We start from the raw sequence: 21,718 nt of genomic DNA, 5'->3' as shown, positions 1-21,718 counted from the left end.
CACCCTGCTCATGGCAACAGATGAGGGACAGGAAGAAGACAGTGATCCTCTACCTGATCTCTTCTCTTCCACAGAACAAGATGCTCTGGTGGAAGGTGTAGTTTTGGCTGATTGTCTTACTGCTGAGCAGAAAGACAATTGCATAAACCTCCTAGATCAATTCTCTGAACTCTTCTCTACTGTGCCAGGTACCACTTCTTGGTGTGAGCACACTATAGATACTGGAGACAGTTTACCTGTCAAAAGTAAGATCTATAGGCAGCCTGACCATGTCAGGGACTGCATAAAGCAAGAGGTCCAGAAAATGTTAGAACTAGGAGTGGTTGAGCACTCTGACAGTCCATGGGCTTCTCCTGTGGTACTGGTACTAAAAACCCATTCCAAAGATGGAAAGAAGGAAATGCGGTTTTGTGTAGACTATAGAGGTCTTAACTTGGTAACCAAAACTGATGCTCACCCTATACCCAGGGCAGATGAGCTTATAGATACACTGGCATCTGCCAAGTATCTAAGCACTTTTGACTTGACTGCAGGGTATTGGCAGATCAAATTGTCAGAAGATGCTAAACCTAAGACTGCATTTTCAACCATTGGAGGACATTACCAGTTTACTGTAATGCCTTTTGGTTTGAAAAATGCACCTGCCACTTTTCAGAGGTTGGTGAACACAGTCCTGCAAGGGCTGGAAGCTTTCAGTGCAGCATATTTGGACGATATAGCTGTCTTTAGCTCCAGCTGGGATGATCACCTGGTCCACCTATGGAAAGTTTTGGAGGCCCTGCAAAAGGCAGGCCTCACTATCAAGGCTTCAAAGTGCCAGATAGTGCAGGGTAAGGTGGTTTATCTGGGACACCTTGTTGGTGGGGAACAGATTGCACCACTTCAGGGGAAAATACAAACAATTATTGATTGGGTTCCCCCTACCACTCAGACTCAGGTGAGAGCCTTCCTAGGCCTCACTGGGTATTACAGGAGGTTCATTAAGAACTATGGCTCCATTGCAGCCCCTCTTAATGACCTCACATCCAAGAAAATGCCTAAAAAGGTATTATGGACAGCAAACTGTCAGAAAGCTTTTGAGGAGCTGAAGCAGGCCATGTGCTCTGCACCTGTCCTGAAAAGCCCTTGTTACTCTAAAAAATTCTATGTCCAAACTGATGCATCTGAATTAGGAGTAGGGGCAGTCCTATCACAACTTAATTCTGAGGGCCAGGATCAACCTGTTGCTTTTATTAGTAGGAGGTTGACCCCTAGAGAAAAGCGTTGGTCTGCCATTGAGAGGGAGGCCTTTGCTGTGGTCTGGGCTCTGAAGAAGTTGAGGCCATACCTGTTTGGCACTCACTTCATTGTTCAGACGGACCACAAACCTCTACTTTGGCTAAAACAAATGAAAGGTGAAAATCCTAAATTGTTGAGGTGGTCCATATCCCTACAGGGAATGGACTATACAGTGGAACATAGACCTGGGAGTAGCCACTCCAATGCAGATGGACTCTCCAGATATTTCCACTTAGACAATGAAGACTCATCAGGTCATGGCTAGTCTTATTGTCCTTCGTTTGGGGGGGTTGTGTAGGAAAGTACCATCTTGCCTGGCATGTTACCCCCATTTTTCACTGTATATCTGTTGTTTTAGTTGTATGTGTCACTGGGACCCTGGTAACCCAGGGCCCCAGTGCTCATAAGTGTGCCTGAATGTGTTACCTGTGTAGTGACTAACTGTCTCACTGAGGCTCTGCTAATCAGAACCTCAGTGGTTATGCTCTCTCATTTCTTTCCAAATTGTCACTAACAGGCTAGTGACCATTTTTACCAATTTACATTGGCTTACTGGAACACCCTTATAATTCCCTAGTATATGGTACTGAGGTACCCAGGGTATTGGGGTTCCAGGAGATCCCTATGGGCTGCAGCATTTCTTTTGCCACCCATAGGGAGCTCTGACAATTCTTACACAGGCCTGCCACTGCAGCCTGAGTGAAATAACGTCCACGTTATTTCACAGCCATTTTACACTGTACTTAAGTAACTTATAAGTCACCTATATGTCTAACCTTTACCTGGTAAAGGTTAGGTGCAAAGTTACTTAGTGTGAGGGCACCCTAGCACTAGCCAAGGTGCCCCCACATTGTTCAGAGCCAATTCCCTGAACTTTGTGAGTGCGGGGACACCATTACACGCGTGCACTACATATAGGTCACTACCTATATGTAGCTTCACAATGGTAACTCCGAATATGGCCATGTAACATGTCTATGATCATGGAATTGCCCCCTCTATGCCATCCTGGCATAGTTGGCACAATCCCATGATCCCATTGGTCTGTAGCACAGACCCTGGTACTGCCAAACTGCCCTTCCTGGGGTTTCACTGCAGCTGCTGCCAACCCCTCAGACAGGCATCTGCCCTCCTGGGGTCCAGCCAGGCCTGGCCCAGGATGGCAGAACAAAGGACTTCCTCTGAGAGAGGGTGTTACACCCTCTCCCTTTGGAAAATGGTGTGGAGGCAGGGGAGGAGTAGCCTCCCCCAGCCTCTGGAAATGCTTTGTTGGGCACAGATGTGCCCAATTCTGCATAAGCCAGTCTACACCGGTTCAGGGGACCCCTTAGCCCTGCTCTGGCGCGAAACTGGACAAAGGAAAGGGGAGTGACCACTCCCCTGACCTGCACCTCCCCTGGGAGGTGTCCAGAGCTCCTCCAGTGTGCTCCAGACCTCTGCCATCTTGGAAACAGAGGTGCTGCTGGCACACTGGACTGCTCTGAGTGGCCAGTGCCACCAGGTGACGTCAGAGACTCCTTCTGATAGGCTCCTTCAGGTGTTAGTAGCCTATCCTCTCTCCTAAGTAGCCAAACCCTCTTTTCTGGCTATTTAGGGTCTCTGTCTCTGGGGAAACTGTAGATAACTAATGCAAGAGCTCATCCGAGTTCCTCTGCATCTCTCTCTTCACCTTCTGCCAAGGAATCGACTGCTGACCGCGCTGGAAGCCTGCAAACCTGCAACATAGTAGCAAAGACGACTACTGCAACTCTGTAACGCTGATCCTGCCGCCTTCTCGACTGTTTTCCTGCTTGTGTATGCTGTGGGGGTTGTCTGCCTCCTCTCTGCACCAGAAGCTCCGAAGAAATCTCCTGTGGGTCGATGGAATCTTCCCCCTGCAACCGCAGGCACCAAAAAGCTGATTACCGGTCCCTTGGGTCTCCTCTCAGCACGACGAGCGAGGTCCCTCAAATCCAGCGACTCTGTCCAAGTGACCCCCACAGTCCAGTGACTCTTCAGTCCAAGTTTGGTGGAGGTAAGTCCTTGCCTCACCTCGCTGGGCTGCATTGCTGGGAACCGCGACTTTTGCAGCTACTCCGGCCCCTGTGCACTTCCGGCGGAAATCCTTTGTGCACAGCCAAGCCGGGGTCCACGGCACTCTAACTTGCATTGCACGACTTTCTAAGTTGGTCTCCGGCGACGTGGGACTCCTTTGTGCGACTTCGGGTGAGCACCGTTTCACGCATCCTCGTAGTGCCTGTTTCTGCCACTTCTCCGGGTGCTATCTGCTGCTGAGAGGGCTCCTTGTCTTGCTCGACGTCCCCTCTCTCTCCTGGTCCAATTTGCGACCTCCTGGTTTCTCCAGGGCCACAGCAGCGTCCAAAAACGCTAACCGCACGATTTGCAGCTAGCAAGGCTTGTTGGCGTTCTTTCGGCGTGAAAACACTTCTGCACGACTCTCCACGGCGAGCGGGATCCGTACACCAAAGGCGAAGTCTCTAGCCCTTTTCGTTCCTGCAGAAACCTCAGCTTCTTCTGTCCAGTAGAAGCTTCTTTGCACCCGCAGCTGGCATTTCCTGGGCATCTGCCCATCTCCGACTTGCTTGTGACTTTTGGACTTGGTCCCCTTGTTCCACAGGTACCCTAGATTGGAAATCCACAGTTGTTGCATTGTTGGTTTGTGTCTTTCCTGCATTATTCCTCTAACACGACTTCTTTGTCCTTAGGGGAACTTTGGTGCACTTTGCACTCACTTTTCAGGGTCTTGGGGAGGGTTATTTTTCTAACTCTCACTATTTTCTAATAGTCCCAGCGACCCTCTACAAGGTCACATAGGTTTGGGGTCCATTCGTGGTTCGCATTCCACGTTTGGAGTATATGGTTTGTGTTGCCCCTATCCCTATGTGTCCCCATTGCAGCCTATTGTAACTATACATTGTTTGCACTGTTTTCTAAGACTATACTGCATATTTTTGCTATTGTGTATATATATCTTGTGTATATTTCCTATCCTCTCACTGAGGGTACACTCTAAGATACTTTGGCATATTGTCATAAAAATAAAGTACCTTTATTTTTAGTATAACTGTGTATTGTGTTTTCTTATGATAATGTGCATATGACACTAAGTGGTACTGTAGTAGCTTCACATGTCTCCTAGTTCAGCCTAAGCTGCTCTGCTAAGCTACCATTATCTATCAGCCTAAGCTGCTAGACACCCTATACACTAATAAGGGATAACTGGGCCTGGTGCAAGGTGCAAGTACCCCTTGGTACTCACTACAAGCCAGTCCAGCCTCCTACAATACATATAAGCCACAGATTTATGAGCACTGGGGCCCTGACTAGCAAGGTCCCAGTGACACAGTGAAAACACCCTGACATACACTCACAAATAGGCCAAAAGTGGGGGTAACAAGGCTAGAAAGAGGCTACTTTCTCACACAACCCCCCCCCCCCAAACGAAGGACAATAAGGCTAACCTTGGCCAGTTGAGACTTTATTGTCTAAGTGGTGATAAGTAGAGAGTAGCTCTGCAATAGACTGGTTACTCCCTTTATCATCCACTATATGGTTACTTCCCTGTGGGGATGTAAACCACCCTGTTTGAAGTTTTTTAGCTAAGCAACAATGTGAAGATGTATTTTCAGAGTTTCTATCAGTAAGTTTTAGTTTAGAGCAGTGGGAATTGTCCACTGAACCTATTTGTAGTGATGGAAATGCCAGACAGGGATACTGTCTCAGAAAAGCCATAGCTGGGCAAAAACTTTGTCCATATGGCTGGAAGAGAGAACAGGGATGCTGTTTCTCTTGAGTTGGAGCAGGGCAGGGATGCTGTCCTATGAGCTCCACACTAGGGCAGGGATGCTGTCCTAAGTGTTGTGAGGCAGTGCAGGGTTTCTGCACTAAAGTTTCTCTGGGAGGGTTGGAGGGATGCTCCATGTTAACTAAAATGGTGCTCTTTTTCTCAACAATGTTAGTTATCCCACAGAGAGGTACTTCTACCTCAGGGAGTCCAGCTTTGCCAGCTGATGATTCCCTTGGAACAGGTGCCACCCCAGGAGAGGTTTCTCCCCCCACAGGAATGGTATCCTGAATGGTAGGGTGGTTAGGGGATACTGTGATACCCTTTTTACCTGTTGATGGAGAGGGATCCTGAGTTTTCAGGCCTTCTCTCCTTTGCTTTTTCATTTCAGTAGAAATTAGAGGGAACAATTCATCAGGGATGCCCAGCATGGCTACATGGGCATAAAACTCTACATCAGCCCAACCTGAGGCCTCTAGGTCATTACCTAAGAGACAGTCTACAGGTAAGCTAGGTGATACCACCACCTGCTTAGGGCCAGTAACTCCGCCCCAACTAAACTGAATTATAGCTAAGGGCAGAAACCTAGTGGAGTTATGGACATCAATAATCTTATACTGTTGTCCAATGATGTGTTGTTCAGGATGCACTAGGTTTTCAGTCACCAAAGTGATACTGGCACCTGTGTCCCTGTAGGCCAAGGCCTCAACACCATTTATTGAAACTGTCTGCCTGTACTTATCCATTGTAAGGGGACAAGCAGCCAGTGTGGCAAGGCCAATGCCACTAGGTGTGACAGAAATTGTCTTGGGACTAACTACCCCAGTTTCTATTATGGACCCATAAGTGAACCCAACTACACCCTTAACTTGACTGTTGCCAGCAGTCCCATCACTAGTACCACTACTGCTAGGGGCACTAGAGCTTGATGTATTAGTGGTGGTAGGCTCAGGGGGTTTACCTGGACAGGACTTATCCCCTGGCCTATGGCCTCTGTTTTTACACACAAAGCACCAAGGCTTTTTAAATTGTGTAGGTTGAGAAGAAGAGGAAGAATTTGTTTTATCCCCACCCTCTGAAGAGTGTTTAAGATTTGAAGTGGGATCTTTGGTTTTACCCTTATCCCCATGCTTATCTTAAGATTTTTCACCATCTTTCTTCTTGCCATCCTTGTCACCACCTGTATGAACTTTTCTGTTCACTCTTGTTCTGACCCATTTGTCTGCCTTCTTTCCCAATTCTTGGGGAGAGGTCAGATCAGAGTCCACCAAGTACTGGTGCAACAAATCAGACATACAATTATTAAGAATATGCTCTCTCAGGATCAAGTTATACAGGCTTTCATAATCAGTAACTTTACTGCCATGTAACCACCCCTCCAAGGCCTTCACTGAATGGTCAACAAAATCAACCCAGTCTTGTGAAGACTCCTTTTTGGTCTCTCTGAACTTCATCCTGTACTGTTCAGTGGTTAAGCCATAACCATCCAGGAGTGCATTCTTAAGAACTGTAAAATTATTGGCATCACTTTCTTTCACAGTAAGGAGCCTATCCCTACCCTTTCCACTAAATGATAGCCATAGGATAGCAGCCCACTGCCTTTGAGGGACATCCTGTACAACACAGGCCCTCTCAAGTGCAGCAAACCACTTGCTAATGTCATCCCCCTCCTTATAAGGGGGAACTATCTTGTGCAGATTCCTAGAATCATGCTCTTTTGCAGGATGACTATTGGGAATACTGCTGCTGCCACCATGGGTTTTTAAACCCAGTTTCTGTCTCTCCTTCTCTACTTCTAAGGTCTGTCTATCCAAATCCAGCTGTTGCTTCTTGAGCTTCAGTCTGGTTTTTTCCACTCTCAATCTATTGAGCTCCCTTTCTAACAATCTGTCATCAGGGTGGGTGGGAGGGACATTCCTAGACACAGAAGTATGATGAGAATGAACAGAAGGAGACCTGTCCCTTACAGAGGGCCCCCTAACAGCTTGGCTGACAGTGTAATGTGAGAGCACATCATCTGTATGATGTGACTCCACCTCAGTACCAACTATGCTAGACTGTCTTGTAATGGGCAGGCTAAGAAGTTTCTTTCCTGAACCTTTTCCTGGGGGAGTCCCTGGATCAGATTGGGAACCATTAGCTACTTTTTCAACAGATGGGGCACTTTTAGCCTTATCTTGTTCTCTAAGCATGTTAAGTAACAATTCCAAGGAAGGATTCTTCCCTACACTCAAACCTCGCTCTATGCAGAGACTCCTTGCTCCTTTCCAGCTAAGGTGATCATATGCAAGTTTGGACAGATCAACCTTTTGGCCTGTGCCAGACATTTTTAGAGAGAGTTAAAGTGATAGAAAAAGGATAAAAAAGTTTGTCAGAGCTTTTAGAAAGACAGAAAAAAAACTTTTAAAACTTTTTAGAACTTTTTAGAAAGTTAGAAGTACTTTTCAGCACTTAGAAAAGAGTGAAAAGAGGAAATGCAAAACTTTTTGGTTATGTGTATATACACTGAACTTGTTTTGTATATTTTTCTCTTATGAAAAGTACAATGACAAGAGTGGTAACTAGTCTCAAAGCACTTATCCCACCGCTGCACAACCAATGTAGGAGGCTGGACTGGCTTGTAGTGTACCTAGGGGTACTTGCACCTTGCACCAGGCCCAGTTATCCCTTATTAGTGTATAGGGTGTCTAGCAGCATAGGCTGATAGATAATGGTAGCTTAGCAGAGCAGCTTAGGCTGAACTAGGAGACGAGTGAAGCTCCTACAGTACCACTTAGTGTCATATGCACAATATCATAAGAAAACACAATACACAGTTATACTAAAAATAAAGGTACTTTATTTTTATGACAATATGCCAAAGTATCTCAGAGTGTACCCTCAGTGAGAGGATAGGAAATATACACAAGATATATATACACAATACCAAAATATGCAGTAATAGTCTTAGAAAACAGTGCAAACAATGTATAGTTACAATAGGATGCAATGGGGACACATAGGGATAGGGGCAACACAAACCATATACTCCAAAAGTGGAATGCGAACCACGAATGGACCCCAAACCTATGTGACCTTGTAGAGGGTCGCTGGGACTATTAGAAAATAGTAAGGGTTAGAAAAATAGCCCACCCCAAGACCCTGAAAAGTGAGTGCAAAGTGCACTACAGTTCCCCAAAGGACAAAGAAGTCGTGATAGGGGAATAAGGCAGGAAAGACACAAACCAACAATGCAGCAACGATGGATTTCCAGCCGAGGGTACCTGTGGAATAAGGGGACCAAGTCAAAAAGTCACAAGCAAGTCGGAGATGGACAAATGCCCAGGAAATGCCAGCTGCGGGTGCAAAGAAGCTTCTACTGGACAGAAGAAGCTGAGGTTTCTGCAGGAACGAAAAGGGCTAGAGACTTCCCCTTTGGTGGACGGATCCTTCTCGCCTTGAAGAGTCGTGCAGAAGTGTTTTCCCGCCGAAAGAACGCCAACAAGCCTTGCTAGCTGCAAATCGTGCGGTTAGCGTTTTTGGATGCTGCTGTGGCCCAGGAGGGACCAGGAGGTCGCAAATTGGACCAGGAGGTAGAGGGGATGTCGAGCAAGACAAGGAGCCCTCTTAGCAGCAGGTAGCTCCCGGAGAAGTACCAGAAACAGGCACTACGAGGATGCGTGAAACGGTGCTCACCTGAAGTTCCACAAAGGAGTCCCACGTCGCCGGAGACCAACTTAGAAAGTCGTGCAATGCAGGTTAGAGTGCCGTGGACCCAGGCTTGGCTGTGCACAAAGGATTTCCGCCGGAAGTGCACAGGGGCTGGAGTAGCTGCAAAAGTCGCGGTTCCCAGCAATGCAGTCTAGCGAGGTGAGGCAAGGACTTACCTCCACCAAACTTGGACTGAAGAGTCACTGGACTGTGGGTGTCACTTGGACACAGTTGCTGGATTCGAGGGACCTCGCTCGTCGTGCTGAGAGGAGACCCAAGGGACCGGTAATGCAGCTTTTTGGTGCCTGCGGTTGCAGGAGGACGATTCCGTCGACTCACGGGAGATTTCTTCGGAGCTTCTAGTGCAGAGAGGAGGCAGACTACCCCCACAGCAGGCACCACCAGGAAAACAGTCGAGAAGGCGGCAGGATCAGCGTTACAGAGTTGCAGTAGTCGTCTTTGCTACTATGTTGCAGTTTTGCAGGCTTCCAGCACGGTCAGCAGTCAATTCCTTGGCAGAAGGTGAAGAGAGAGATGCAGAGGAACTCGGATGAGCTCTTGCATTCGTTATCTAAAGAATCCCAAGAGACAGAGACCCTAAATAGCCAGAAAAGAGGGTTTGGCTACCTAGGAGAGAGGATAGGCTAGCAACACCTGAAGGAGCCTATCAGGAGGAGTCTCTGACGTCACCTGATGGCACTGGCCACTCAGAGCAGTCCAATGTGCCAGCAGCACCTCTGTTTCCAAGATGGCAGAGGTCTGGAGCACACTGGAGGAGCTCCCAGGGGAGGTACAGGTCAGGGGAGTGGTCACTCCCCTTTCCTTTGTCCAGTTTCGCGCCAGAGCAGGGCTAAGGGGTCCCTGAACCGGTGTAGACTGGCTTATGCAGAAATGGGCACCAAAAGTGCCCATGAAAGCGTTTCCAGAGGCTGGGGGAGGCTACTCCTCCCCTGCCTTCACACCATTTTCCAAAGGGAGAGGGTGTAACACCCTCTCTCAGAGGAAGTCCTTTGTTCTGCCATCCTGGGCCCGGCCTGGCTGGACCCCAGGAGGGCAGATGCCTGTCTGAGGGGTTGGCAGCAGCAGCAGCTGCAGTGAAACCCCGGGAAAGGCAGTTTGGCAGTACCAGGGTCTGTGCTACAGACCACTGGGATCATGGGATTGTGCCAACTATGCCAGGATGGTATAGAGGGGGCAATTCCATGATCATAGACATATTACATGGCCATATTCGGAGTTACCATTGTGAAGCTACATATAGGTAGTGACCTATATGTAGTGCACGTGTGTAATGGTGTCCCCGCACTCACAAAGTCCGGGGAATTGGCCCAGAACAATGTGGGGGCACCTTGGCTAGTGCCAGGGTGCCCTCACACTAAGTAACTTAGCACCCAACCTTTACTAGGTAAAGGTTAGACATATAGGTGACTTATAAGTTACTTAAGTGCAGAGTAAAATGGCTGTGAAATAACGTGAACGTTATTTCACTCAGGCTGCAGTGGCAGGCCTGTGTAAGAATTGTCAGAGCTCCCTATGGGTGGCAAAAGAAATGCTGCAGCCCATAGGGATCTCCTGGAACCCCAATACCCTGGGTACCTCAGTACCATATACTAGGGAATTATAAGGGTGTTCCAGTAAGCCAATGTAAATTGGTAAAATTGGTCACTAGCCTGTTAGTGACAATTTGAAAGAAATGAGAGAGCATAACCACTGAGGTTCTGATTAGCAGAGCCTCAGTGAGACAGTTAGTCACTACACAGGTAACACATTCAGGCACACTTATGAGCACTGGGGCCCTGGGTGACAGGGTCCCAGTGACACATACAACTAAAACAACATATATACAGTGAAAAATGGGGGTAACATGCCAGGCAAGATGGTACTTTCCTACAATCATTCACAATAAGCATGTTAAATAGAAACTCTTTTGTAGGGTTCTTTCCTTTCACTAAACCTCTATCTAAGCAGAGACTCCTTAGGCTCTTGTAATTCAAATTGTCATAAGTAGTATTGACCATTTTAAGAGTAGAGTCTTCTACAGACATGATAGTAAAAGGTTTAGAAATAGTGAGAAGGAAGAAAAGGTTTTTAAAGAACAGAGAAAAAATCTTTTTCTAACTTTTTAGAAACTTTAGAAGTTTTAGAGTACTTTTCAGAACTTTGTAAAAAGTTTAAGAGGAGAAAAGCAAAGCTTTTTGGTTAGGTGTACATACACTGAACTGTTTTGTATATTATCCTCTTATGAAAAGTACACAATGACAAAGTGTTAAGTAGTTACAAGTACTTATCCCACCGCTGCACAACCAATGTAGGAGGCTGGCCTGGCTTGTAGTGGGTACCAGAGGTACTTACACCTTGTGCCAGGTCCAGTTATCCCTTATTAGTGTAGAAGAGGTGTTTCTAGCAGCTAAGGCTGATAGAAGGTAGCTATGGCAAAGCAGCTTAGGCTGAACTAGGAGACATGTAAAGCTCCTACTATACCACTGGTGTCACATGCACAATATCATAAGAAAACACAATACACAGAAGTACTAAAAATAAAGGTAATTTATTTGTATGACAATATGCCAAAAGTATCTCAGTGAGTACCCTCAGTATGAGGATAAGTTATATACACAATATATATGTACACCAACCAAAATTATGCAGGTAATAGCAAGAAAAGTAATGCAAGCAGTGTAAAATTACAGTAGATTGCAATAGGAGCACATAGGTATAGGGGCAACACAAACCATATACTCCAAAAGTGGAATGCGAACCACAGAGTCACTGGGACTGTTAGAAAACAGTGAGGGTTTGAAAAATAGCCCAACCCAAGACCCTGAAAGGTAGGTGTAAAGTGCACCTACTTCCCCCAGAGAGCACAGAAGTCATGATAGGGGGATTCTGCAAGAAGAACAAACACCAGGAATGCAACAACAGTGGATTTCCGGACCTGAGTACCTGTAAGACAAGGGGACCAAGTCCAATAGTCGCTACAGTGTCGAGAGTGGGCAGGAGCCCAGGAAATGCCAGCTGAGGGTGCAAGGAAGCTGCCACCTGTTGGAAGAAGCTTGGAGTTCTGCAAGAAAGAAGAGGACTAGGAACTTCTCTTTTGGAAGATGGATGTCCCACGTCGCGATGAAGCTTGCAGAGGTGTTCCCATGTAGAAAGACCGCAAACAAGCCTTGCTAGCTGCAAGGGTCACGGTAGAGGTTTTTGGCCCAGGAGGGACCAGGATGTCGCCACTTGGAGGAGGAGACAGAGGGGGCACCCAGCAAGTCAGGGAGCCCTCATAGAAGCAGGCAACACCCGCAGAAGTGCCTGAAAAGGCACTCACTTGGTAGAAGAGTGAACCGGAGTCCTCGCGAAGTCACACAAGGGAGTCTCACGACGCCGGAGGACAACTCAGAAGGTTCTGCACTGCAGGTTAGAGTGTCGGGGACTCAGGCTTGGCTGTGCATGAAGGAAATCCTGGAAGAGTGCGCAGGAGCCTGAGCAGCTGCAAATCATGCGGTACCAAGCAATGCAGTCTAGCGTGGGGAGGCAAGGTCTTACCTCCACCAAACTTGGACTGAAGAGTCACTGGACTGTGGGAGTCACTTGGACAAAGTTGCTGAGTTCCAGGGACCACGCTCGTCGTGCTGAGAGGGGACCCAGAGGACCAGTGATGCAGTCTTTTGGTGCCTGCGGTTGCAGGGGGAGGATTCCGTCGACCCACTGGAGATTTTTTCGGAGCTCCTGGTGCAGAGACGAGGCAGGCTACCCCCAGAGCATGCACCACCTGGAAACAGTTGAGAAAGCCGGCAGGATGAAGCGATACAAGGTTGCTAGTAGTCTTCTTGCTACTTTGTTGCGGTTTTGCAGGCGTCCTGAGCAGTCAGCGTTCGATCCTTTGGTAGAAGGTGAGAGGGAGATGCAGAGGAACTCTAATGAGCTCTTGCATTCGTTATCTAAAGAATTCCCCAAAGCAGAGACCCTAAATAGCCAGAAAAGGAGGTTTGGCTACCAAGGAAGGAGGATTGGCTACCAAGAGAGGTAAGAGCCTATCAGAAGGAGCCTCTGACGTCACTTGCTGGCACTGGCCACTCAGAGCAGTCCAGTGTGCCACAAACACCTCTGTTTCCAAGATGGCAGAGGTCTGGAACACACTGGAGGAGCTCTGGTCACCTCCCCTGGGAGGTGCAGGTCAGGGGAGTGGTCACTCCCCTTTCCTTTGTCCGGTTTCGCGCCAGAGCAGGGCTGGGGGATCCCTAAACCGGTGTAGACTGGCTTATGCAGAGATGGGCACCATCTGTGCCCATCAAAGCTTTTCCAGAGGCTGGGGGAGGCTACTCCTCCCCAGCCCTGACACCTATTTCCAAAGGGAGAGGGTGTTACACCCTCTCTCAGAGGAAATCCTTTGTTCTGCCTTCCTGGGCCAGGGCTGCCTGGACCCCAGGATGGCAGAAACCTGTCTGAGGGGTTGGCAGCAGCAGCAGCTGCAGCTGCAGTGGAGACCCCAGAAAGGCAGTTTGGCAGTACCCGGGTTCTGTGCTAGAAACCCGGGGGATCATGGAATTGTCTCCCCAATGCCAGAATGGCATTGGGGTGATAATTCCATGATCTTAGACATGTTACATGGCCATGTTCGGAGTTACCATTGTGATGCTGTATATATGTAGTGACCTATGTACAGTGCACGCGTGTAATGGTGTCCCCGCACTCACAGAGTCCGGGTAATTTGCCCTGATTGATGTGGGGCACCTTGGCTGGTGCCATGGTGCCCACACACTAAGTAACTTTGCACCCAACCTTCACCAGGTGAAGGTTAGACATATAGGTGACTTATAAGTTACTTAAGTGCAGTGGTAAATGGCTGTGAAATAACGTAATTGTTATTTCACCCAGGCTGCAGTGGCAGGCCTGTGTAAGAATTGTCAGAGCTCCATATGGGTGGCAAAAAGAAATGATGCAGCCCATAGGGATCTCCTGGAACCCCAATACCCTGGATACCTCAGTACCCTATACTAGGAAATTATATGGGTGTGCCAGTATGCCAATGTGAATTGGTAAATTTAGTCACTAGCATGTTAGTGACAAATTTAGAAAGCAGAGGGAGCATAACCACTGAGGTTCTGGTTAGCAGAGCCTCAGTGAGACAGTTAGGCATCACACAGGGAACACATACAGGGCACATACTGATGAGCACTGGGGCCCTGCCTGGCAGGGTCCCAGTGACACATAGACTAAAACAACATATATACAGTGAAGTATGGGGTTAACATGCCAGGCAAGATGGTACTTTCCTACAGGCACTACACAGGGATACACACTTTCAGGCCACAAACTTTCCTGGCTAGCAGGATCCCAGTGAGACAGGCAAAAACAAACTGACATACATGTTCAAATGGGGGTAACATGCCAAGCAAGATGGTACTTTCCTACACCTAGGTCTACCAAATAGGTGACCTCACCTTTTGTCTCCACAATGAGATGGGGTTCACTCCATTTGTCCTGGAGTGCTCTTGGGGCTATGAGCTCCAATACCCATACCTTCTGTCCTGGGTGGTACTGCGTCAGGACAGCCTTCTGGTCATGCCATTGCTTTTAGAGCTCTTGGCTGGCCTGAAGGTTTTTACTGGCCTTTTTCATGTACTCTGCCATTCTAGATCTTAGGCCAAGTACCTAATCCACAATATTTTGCTTGGGAGCTTTTAAAGCTTGTTCCCAACCCTCCTTTACAAGAGCAAGGGTACCTCTTACAGGGTGCCCAAAAAGGAGTTGAAAGGGGCTAAACCCTACTCCTTTTTGGGGTACCTCCCTATATGCAAAAAGGAGGCATGGCAACAGGACATCCCATCTCCTGCTGAGTTTTTCAGGGAGTCCCATGATCATGCCCTTTAGAGTTTTATGAAACCTCTCAACCAGACCATTTGTCTGTGGATGATAAGGAGTAGTGAACGTGTAAGTTACACCACACTCCTTCCACATAGCTTTGAGGTATGCAGACATGAAGTTACTACCTCCTTCTGACACCCCTTCATTAGGGAAACCCACTCTGCAAAATACTCCCAGGAGGGCTTTTGCCACTGCAGGAGCTGTAGTGGTCCTTAAGGGTATAGCTTCAGGATACCTAGTGGCATGGTCCACTACCACAGGGATAAACATATTGCCTGAAGCTGTTGGAAGGTCAAGGGGGCCATCAGTGTCAACCCCTACCCTTTCAAAGGGCACCCCAAGCACGGGAAGTGGAATTAAGGGGGCCTTATGTGTGCCATCAGTCTTTCCACTGGCTTGGCAGGTCACACAGGAGCGACAAAACTCCTTGGTGTCCTCTGACATATGAGGCCAGTGAAACAATGGAACAAGTCTGTCCCACGTTTTACTCTGGCCCAAATGCCCAGCCAAAGGAATATCATGAGCCAAAGTCGGATGAAACTCCCTATACTGAAAGGGGATGACCAATCTCCTGGCAGCTCCAGGTTTAGGGTCCCTTGTCTCAGTATAGAGCAGGTTGTCTTCCCAATAGACTTTATGGCTATCAGTGATATCCCCATTCTGCTGTTTGACAGCTTGGTGTCTTAAACCCTCTAGTGTGGGACAGGTCTGCTGTGCCACACTCAGCTCTTCCCTAGTAGGCCGCCCTGCACCCAAAGGCTCAGCAGTGTCTGCTGCCAGCTCATCTGCACAGGGAGAGGATTCCTCTTCCTCAAAAGGGGAATCTTCTGGAGAGGGAGGGATAGTGGGCAAGGATTTACCCTTTCTACCCCTAGCCTTTGGAAGCACTTGGTCCATTTTTCCAGGATCCAAGTTACCCTGCCCTTTTTGCTTCTTGGCCTGAGCCCTTGTTAAAGCAAAAATATGCCCTGGAATGCCCAGCATTGCTGCATGAGCCTCCCACTCCACTTCAGCCCAAGCTGATGTCTCCAAATCATTGCCTAGTAAGCAGTCTACAGGTAAATAAGTGACTACCACAACTTACATTGGACCTGTAACCCCCCCCCAGTTGAGATTCACAACAACCATGGGGTGGCTAAGAGTGTTGGTATGAGCATCAGTCACTTGGTACTGCTGACCAAGTAGGTGTTGTTCAGGGGGAACCAGTTTCTCAAACACCATAGTGACACTGGCTCCTGTATCCCTGTAGGCCTCAACCTCAACACCATTTATTTGGGGCAGTTGCTTGTACTTACCCATATTAATGTGACAAGCAACCAAGGCGGCAAAATCAATACCACCATCAGAGACTAAAACAGCCTCTGTGGTCTCTCTAGCAAGACCAACCCCAACTACATTACCAATGGTGAGCCCAGCTACTCCCTTTGATTGGCTATTTGTAGTGTTCTTTCTGCCACCACTGCTATTACTAGGGCCACTAGAGGACACAGTTGGGGTTGTGGTAGTGGGACCCTTGGTGTTTTTCTTTGGATAAGTGGAATCACTTGCCCAATTGCCTTTACTTTTACATAAATAGCACCATGGCTTCTTTTGATTGTTTGAAGAAGATTTGGACCCACCTCCCCCACAGGATTTTTGTGGGCCTGATGAAGACTCAGAATTCTTTTTATATTTGACCCCACCCTTGTCAGCAGACTTACCATCCTTCTAGCCTTACTTGTCACCACCTGTATGAGCTTTTTTATGCCCCCTCTTGTTCTGACCCGTTTGTCTGCCTTCTTTCCCAATTCTTGGGGAGAGGTCAGATCTGAGTCTACCAAGTACTGATGCAACAAGTCAGACACACAATTATTCAAAATCTGCTCTCTCAAAATAAGATTACACAGACTTTCATAGATAGTCACCTTACTGCAATTTAACCGTCCCTCTCAGGCCCTCACTGAACAGTCTACAAAGTCTGTCCAGTCTTGAGAGGACTCTTTTCTGGTATCTCTGAACTTTGTCCTGTATTGTTCAGTGGTTACGCCAAATCCATCTAAGAGTGCATCTTTCAAAACTTTGTAGCCGTTGGCTGCACTCTCCCTGACAGTAAGGAGTCTATCCCTACCTTTGCCAGTGAAAGATAGCCACATGATAGCAGCCCACTGCCTTTGAGGGACCAACTGTACCATACAGGCCCTCTCTAGTGCAGAAAACCACTTGTTTATGTCATCCCCCTCCTTGTAAGGGGGGACAATCTTATGCAGGTTTCTTGACTCTGTTTCTCCAATAGGATGACTATCAAGAATACTGCTGCTGCCACCAAGGGGGACTAACCCCAACTTCTGTCTTTCCCTCTCTACATCTAGAGACTCCCTGTCTAAGGCCAACTGCTGCTGTCTCAGCTTCAGTCTGGCCTCTTCCAACCTCAGCTTTTTGAGTTCCCTGTCTAGGGTGTTATCCTCAAGGTGGGAGGCTTGGGAATTCTCTGACACAGAGGTGATGTGGGAATGGGCAGAAGTGGACCTTTCACTAACTACCTGAACTCTAGTTACCTGACATTTTGGAGTGAAAGGGGCCCTACTAGTGTGTGACCCCCTTCCACTACCAGCTTCACTAGATGGCCTGTTAACTGAAAGGTCTTTGTAAGTACCCTCCCCAGAGTCCTCATGGACCTCCACTGGAACTATCTAGGTACCCTCCTCCTCTACCTCCTGATCCTGGGTTTGACCAGTCTGGTGCTGGTCACTTTCTAGGACGAGGCTAAGAAGGAGATCTTTGGTAGGGTTCTTACCAATCCCTAAACTCCTTTCTATACAGAGACCCCTCAAACTTTTAAAGTTTAAATTGTCATAAATTGTCTGCACAACTTTGGGAGTGGCCTCTACTACAGACATAGTTGAAAGAAAGAGTTTAGGAGAGAGAGAAAAAGTTTAGAAAACTTTTAAAGAAAAGAGAAAAACGTTTTCAGACTTTTCTGAAACTTTTTAGAAAGTTTTTAGAAAGAGAGTTAGACTGTTTAGGTTAACTGTGTATATTTTTAAGTATTTGGAATATGGTTTTCTAATGAAAAGCACCAATGACAAAGTGGTAAAGCAGTTACAAGTACTTATCCCACCGCTGCACCACCAATGTAGGAGGCTGTCCTGGCTTATAGTGGGTACTTGATGGTACTTCCACCTTGTGCCAGTTCCAGTTATCCCTTATTAGTAGATTAGTAGTGTTCTAGCAGCTTAGGCTGATAGAGGTAGCTATAGCAGTGCTGCTTAGGCTGAACTAGGAGACATGCAAAGCTCCTACTATACCACTTATATCAAATAGGTACTATATCATAAGAATGACAATACTCAGATTTACTAAAAATAAAGGTACTTTATTTTAGTGACAAGGGGCCAAAAATATCTCAAAGGATATACTCCCCTAAGAGGTAAGTAAAATACACAAAATATACACACAATCTGAAATCAGGTAAGTAAAACAATCAGAAAGTAGTGCAAACACTGTAGGGTACAACAGGTTGCAATAGGCCTAGGGGCAACACAAACCATATTCTAAGAAAGTGGAATGCGAACCACAAATGGACCCCTAGGTTAGTGTAGTGTGTAGAAGGTCGCTGGGAGTGTACGAAAATACTAAGGGTGTCCAAGATACCCCACCCCAAGACCCTGGAAAGTAGGAGTAAAGTTCTACTACAGTATTTCCCCAGAAACACACTAAAGTTGTGATAGAGGATATTGCAAAGACCACAACAGACTGCAAAGCACTGAAGACGGATTCCTAGACCTGAGGACCTGCAAAGGAAGGGGACCAAGTCCAAGAGTCGCGAAAGTTTCCAGGGGGGCAGGAACCCACTAAACTCCAGATGAAGGTGCAAAATGGCTGCCTCCGGATGGAAGAAGCTGAAGATATTGGAACAACGAAAGGTGCTAGGAATGTCACCTTCGTGCAGAAGATATCCCACGGGGTGCTGGAGGATGCAGAGTTGTTTTTTTGGCAAAGGACCACAAACAAGCCTTGCTAGCTGCAAGTGTCGCGGTTGAAGACAAATGGTGCTGCCCGAGCCCAGGAAGGACCAGGATGTCGCCACTTGGGAGAGGAGAGGGAGGGGGCCCTTGGCAATGTAGAGAGCCCACGGACAAGAAGGTAGCACCCGAAGAAGTCCTTGAACACGGTTTCAAGAAGTCTGAACACAGTGGTCGTCTCAACACTGCAAAAGAGGGTCCCACGAAGCCGGAGATCAACTCGGGGAGTTGAGCAATGCAGGACAGGGTGCTGGGGACCTAGGCTTGGCTGTGCATAAAGGATTTTGTGGAAGTATGCCAGAAGCCCTAGCAGCTGCAGTTCATGCGGTGCACAGGATTACTGTCTGGAGAGGGCAGGCAAGGACTTACCTCCTCCAAATTTGGACGGTTGGACCACTAGACAGTCTGGGTCACTTGGGTCTACCACCTGTGTTCCAGGGTCCACGCTAGTCAGGATGAGAGGGGTCCCAGAGTACCGGTGATGCTGAAGTTTGGTGCCTGCTGAAGCAGGGGGAAGATTCCATCGACCCACAGGAGATTTCTTTGTGGCTTCCAGTGCAGAATGGAGGCAGGCAGCCCCCAAAGCATGCACCACCAGGAAACAGTTTGAGAAAGCCGGCAGGATTAGACACTACAATGTCGCTGGTAGTCTTCTTACTACTTTGTTGCAGTTTTGCAGGCGTCCTGGAGCAGTCACCATTTGATCCTTGGCAGAAGTTGAAGAGGGAGATGCAGAGGAACTCTGGTGAGCTCTTGCATTCGTTATCTGAAGAGAAGCCCGCAGGAGAGACCCTAGATAGCCCTCAGAGGAGGATTAGCCACCTAGTCAGGTAAGCACCTATCAGGAGGGGTCTCTGAGGTCACCTTCTGGCACTGGACACTCAGAGGCCTCCATTGTGCCCTCACACCTCTGTATTCAAGATGGGAGAGGTCTGGGACACACTGGAGGAGCTCTGGGCACCACCCCTGGGGTACTGATGGACAAGGGAGTGGTCACTTCCCCTTCCTTTGTCCAGGTTTGCGCCAGAGCAGGGGCTGGTGGATTCCTGAACCGGTGTAGAATGGCTTATGCAAGGAGGGCACCATTTGTGCCCTTCAAAGCATTTCCAGAGGCCAGGAGAGGCTACACCTCCCCACTCCTCAACACCTATTTCCAAAGGGAGAGGAAATTATTTGTTCTGCCTTCCTGGGACTGGGCTGCCCAGACCCCAGGAGGGCAGAAGCCTGTCTGTGGGTTGGCAGCAGCGGTAGCTGCAGTGAAAACCCCAATGAGCTAGTTTGGCAGTACCCGGGGTCCATGCTGGAGCCCCGGGGATGCATGGGATTGGCACCCCAATACCAGATTTGGCATGGGTGGACAATTCCATGATCTTAGACATGTTACATGGCCATATTCGGAGTTACCATTGTGAAGCTACATATAGGTATTGGCCTATATGTAGTGCACGCATGTAATGGTGTCCCCGCACTCACAAAGTCTGGGGAATTTGCCCTGCAGTATGTGGGGGCACCTTGGCTAGTACAAGGGTGCCCTCACACTTAGTAACTTTGCCCCTAACCTTCACTAAGTGAGGGTTACACATATAGGTGACTTATAAGTTACTTAAGTGCAGTGTAAAATGGCTGTGAAATAACGTGGACGTTATTTCACTCAGACTGCAGTGGCAGTCCTGTGTAAGAATTGTCTGAGCTCCTTATGGGTGGCAAAAGAAATGCTGCAGCCCATAGGGATCTCCTGGAACTCCAATACCTTGGGTACCTAGGTACCATATACTAGGGAATTATAAGGGTGTTCCAGTGTGCCAATCAGAACTGGTAAAAATGGTCACTAGCCTGCAGTGACAATTTTAAGGACAGAGAGAGCATAAGCACTGAGGTTCTGGTTAGCAGAGCCTCAATGACACAGTAGGGCACCACACAGGGAACACATTCAGGCCACAAACTATGAGCACTGGGGTCCTGGCTAGCAGGATCCCAGTGAGACAGGCAAAAACAAACTTACATACATGTAAAAATGGGGGTAACATGCCAGGCAAGATGGTACTTTCCTACAGGAACGAGCTGCGGCACAGGGAACCTCGTTGGCAGGGGCCCTGGGCACTACAATTTCTAGGCTACATCAAACATCAGGCAAAAAGTGGGGGATAACCATGCCAAAAATAGGCCATTTCTCACAGGTGTCACAGGTCACTGTATGTATTTTTGCTGTCACAGTTTGGAGGTCACTGCCTGTGTACTGGGTGTCAAGGGTGGGAAGTCACTGCCTTACTGTCTGCTGGGTGTCACGGTTTGGAGGTTAGGTCACTGCCTCACTGGCTGGTGGACAGTCATGGGTTGGAGTATAATGCAGATAGTACCTCAGTATCTCTTGGATGGGCATTGGTTGGAGTACACTGCATACAGTCCCTCATGGTCTCCTGGCTGGGTGTCATGAGTTGGAGTACGCCACTCCAAGGATGTTTTGCTGTCTGTTGGGCGGTCATGGAAAGAAGTTTTTTGCGGGGATGTGACTCAATGTCTGCTGGAGGGTCATGGGTTGTAGTGCACTGCAAAGGTGTGCCTTACTCTGGTGGAGTGGGGGCTGGTCATGGATTTGAGTGCACTGCAGGCAGTGCAGCATTGTCTCTTGGAGAGCCACAGGCTAGGAGTACAGTCTGTGCCTCACTCAATGCTGAGGGAAAGATTCATGGGCTGGAAGTACACCGTCTCTTGCTTTCTTGAGGGGGCATGGGTTGGACTGCACTGCAAGGATGCTCCTTACTGTCTTCTGGGGTTCTTGGGCTGGGATTACACTCTGTACCTCGCTCTCTGCCGAGGGGGGTCATGGATTGTACCTGTTTGCTGAATGATGCAAGGCCTCAGTGTAGCATTGTGTTTTGTGCAGGACCATCACTTCAAAGCTCGTCATTCAGAAGAATGTGACCGGCTGTGCCAAGTCTCTGGGGTTTATTCGCTCACTGGAGCATGTACAGGCCAGAATGTCCCTCAGCTATAGTCGGAGAGGAGACTTGGAGGTGTCCCTTGTCAGTCCACGGGGCACAAGGTCTGTGCTGGTGGCGCTGAGGTAAGAAGCAAGTGTGTGCCCCCCACTGGATGGTGAAGCCTC

The 21,718-nt window shown here is 48.1% G+C and overlaps 1 protein-coding gene across 1 annotated transcript in view; it reads left to right on the top strand.

Annotated features, from left to right (window-relative positions):
- PCSK4 (proprotein convertase subtilisin/kexin type 4) overlaps nt 1–21,718 on the top strand; it is a 2,195,633-nt gene that overhangs the window by 1,801,075 nt on the left and 372,840 nt on the right. Inside the window, exon 12 of the mRNA XM_069215864.1 lies at nt 21,497–21,676. Coding sequence (XP_069071965.1) covers nt 21,497–21,676 — 180 coding nt within the window. The remainder of the gene's footprint in view (nt 1–21,496; nt 21,677–21,718) is intronic.

Source organism: Pleurodeles waltl, chromosome 12, assembly GCF_031143425.1.
Source record: "Pleurodeles waltl isolate 20211129_DDA chromosome 12, aPleWal1.hap1.20221129, whole genome shotgun sequence".
Taxonomy (NCBI): domain Eukaryota; kingdom Metazoa; phylum Chordata; class Amphibia; order Caudata; family Salamandridae; genus Pleurodeles; species Pleurodeles waltl.
Note: the sequence above shows the minus strand (reverse complement) of the source record. Positions and strands in the feature narration are given on the sequence as shown.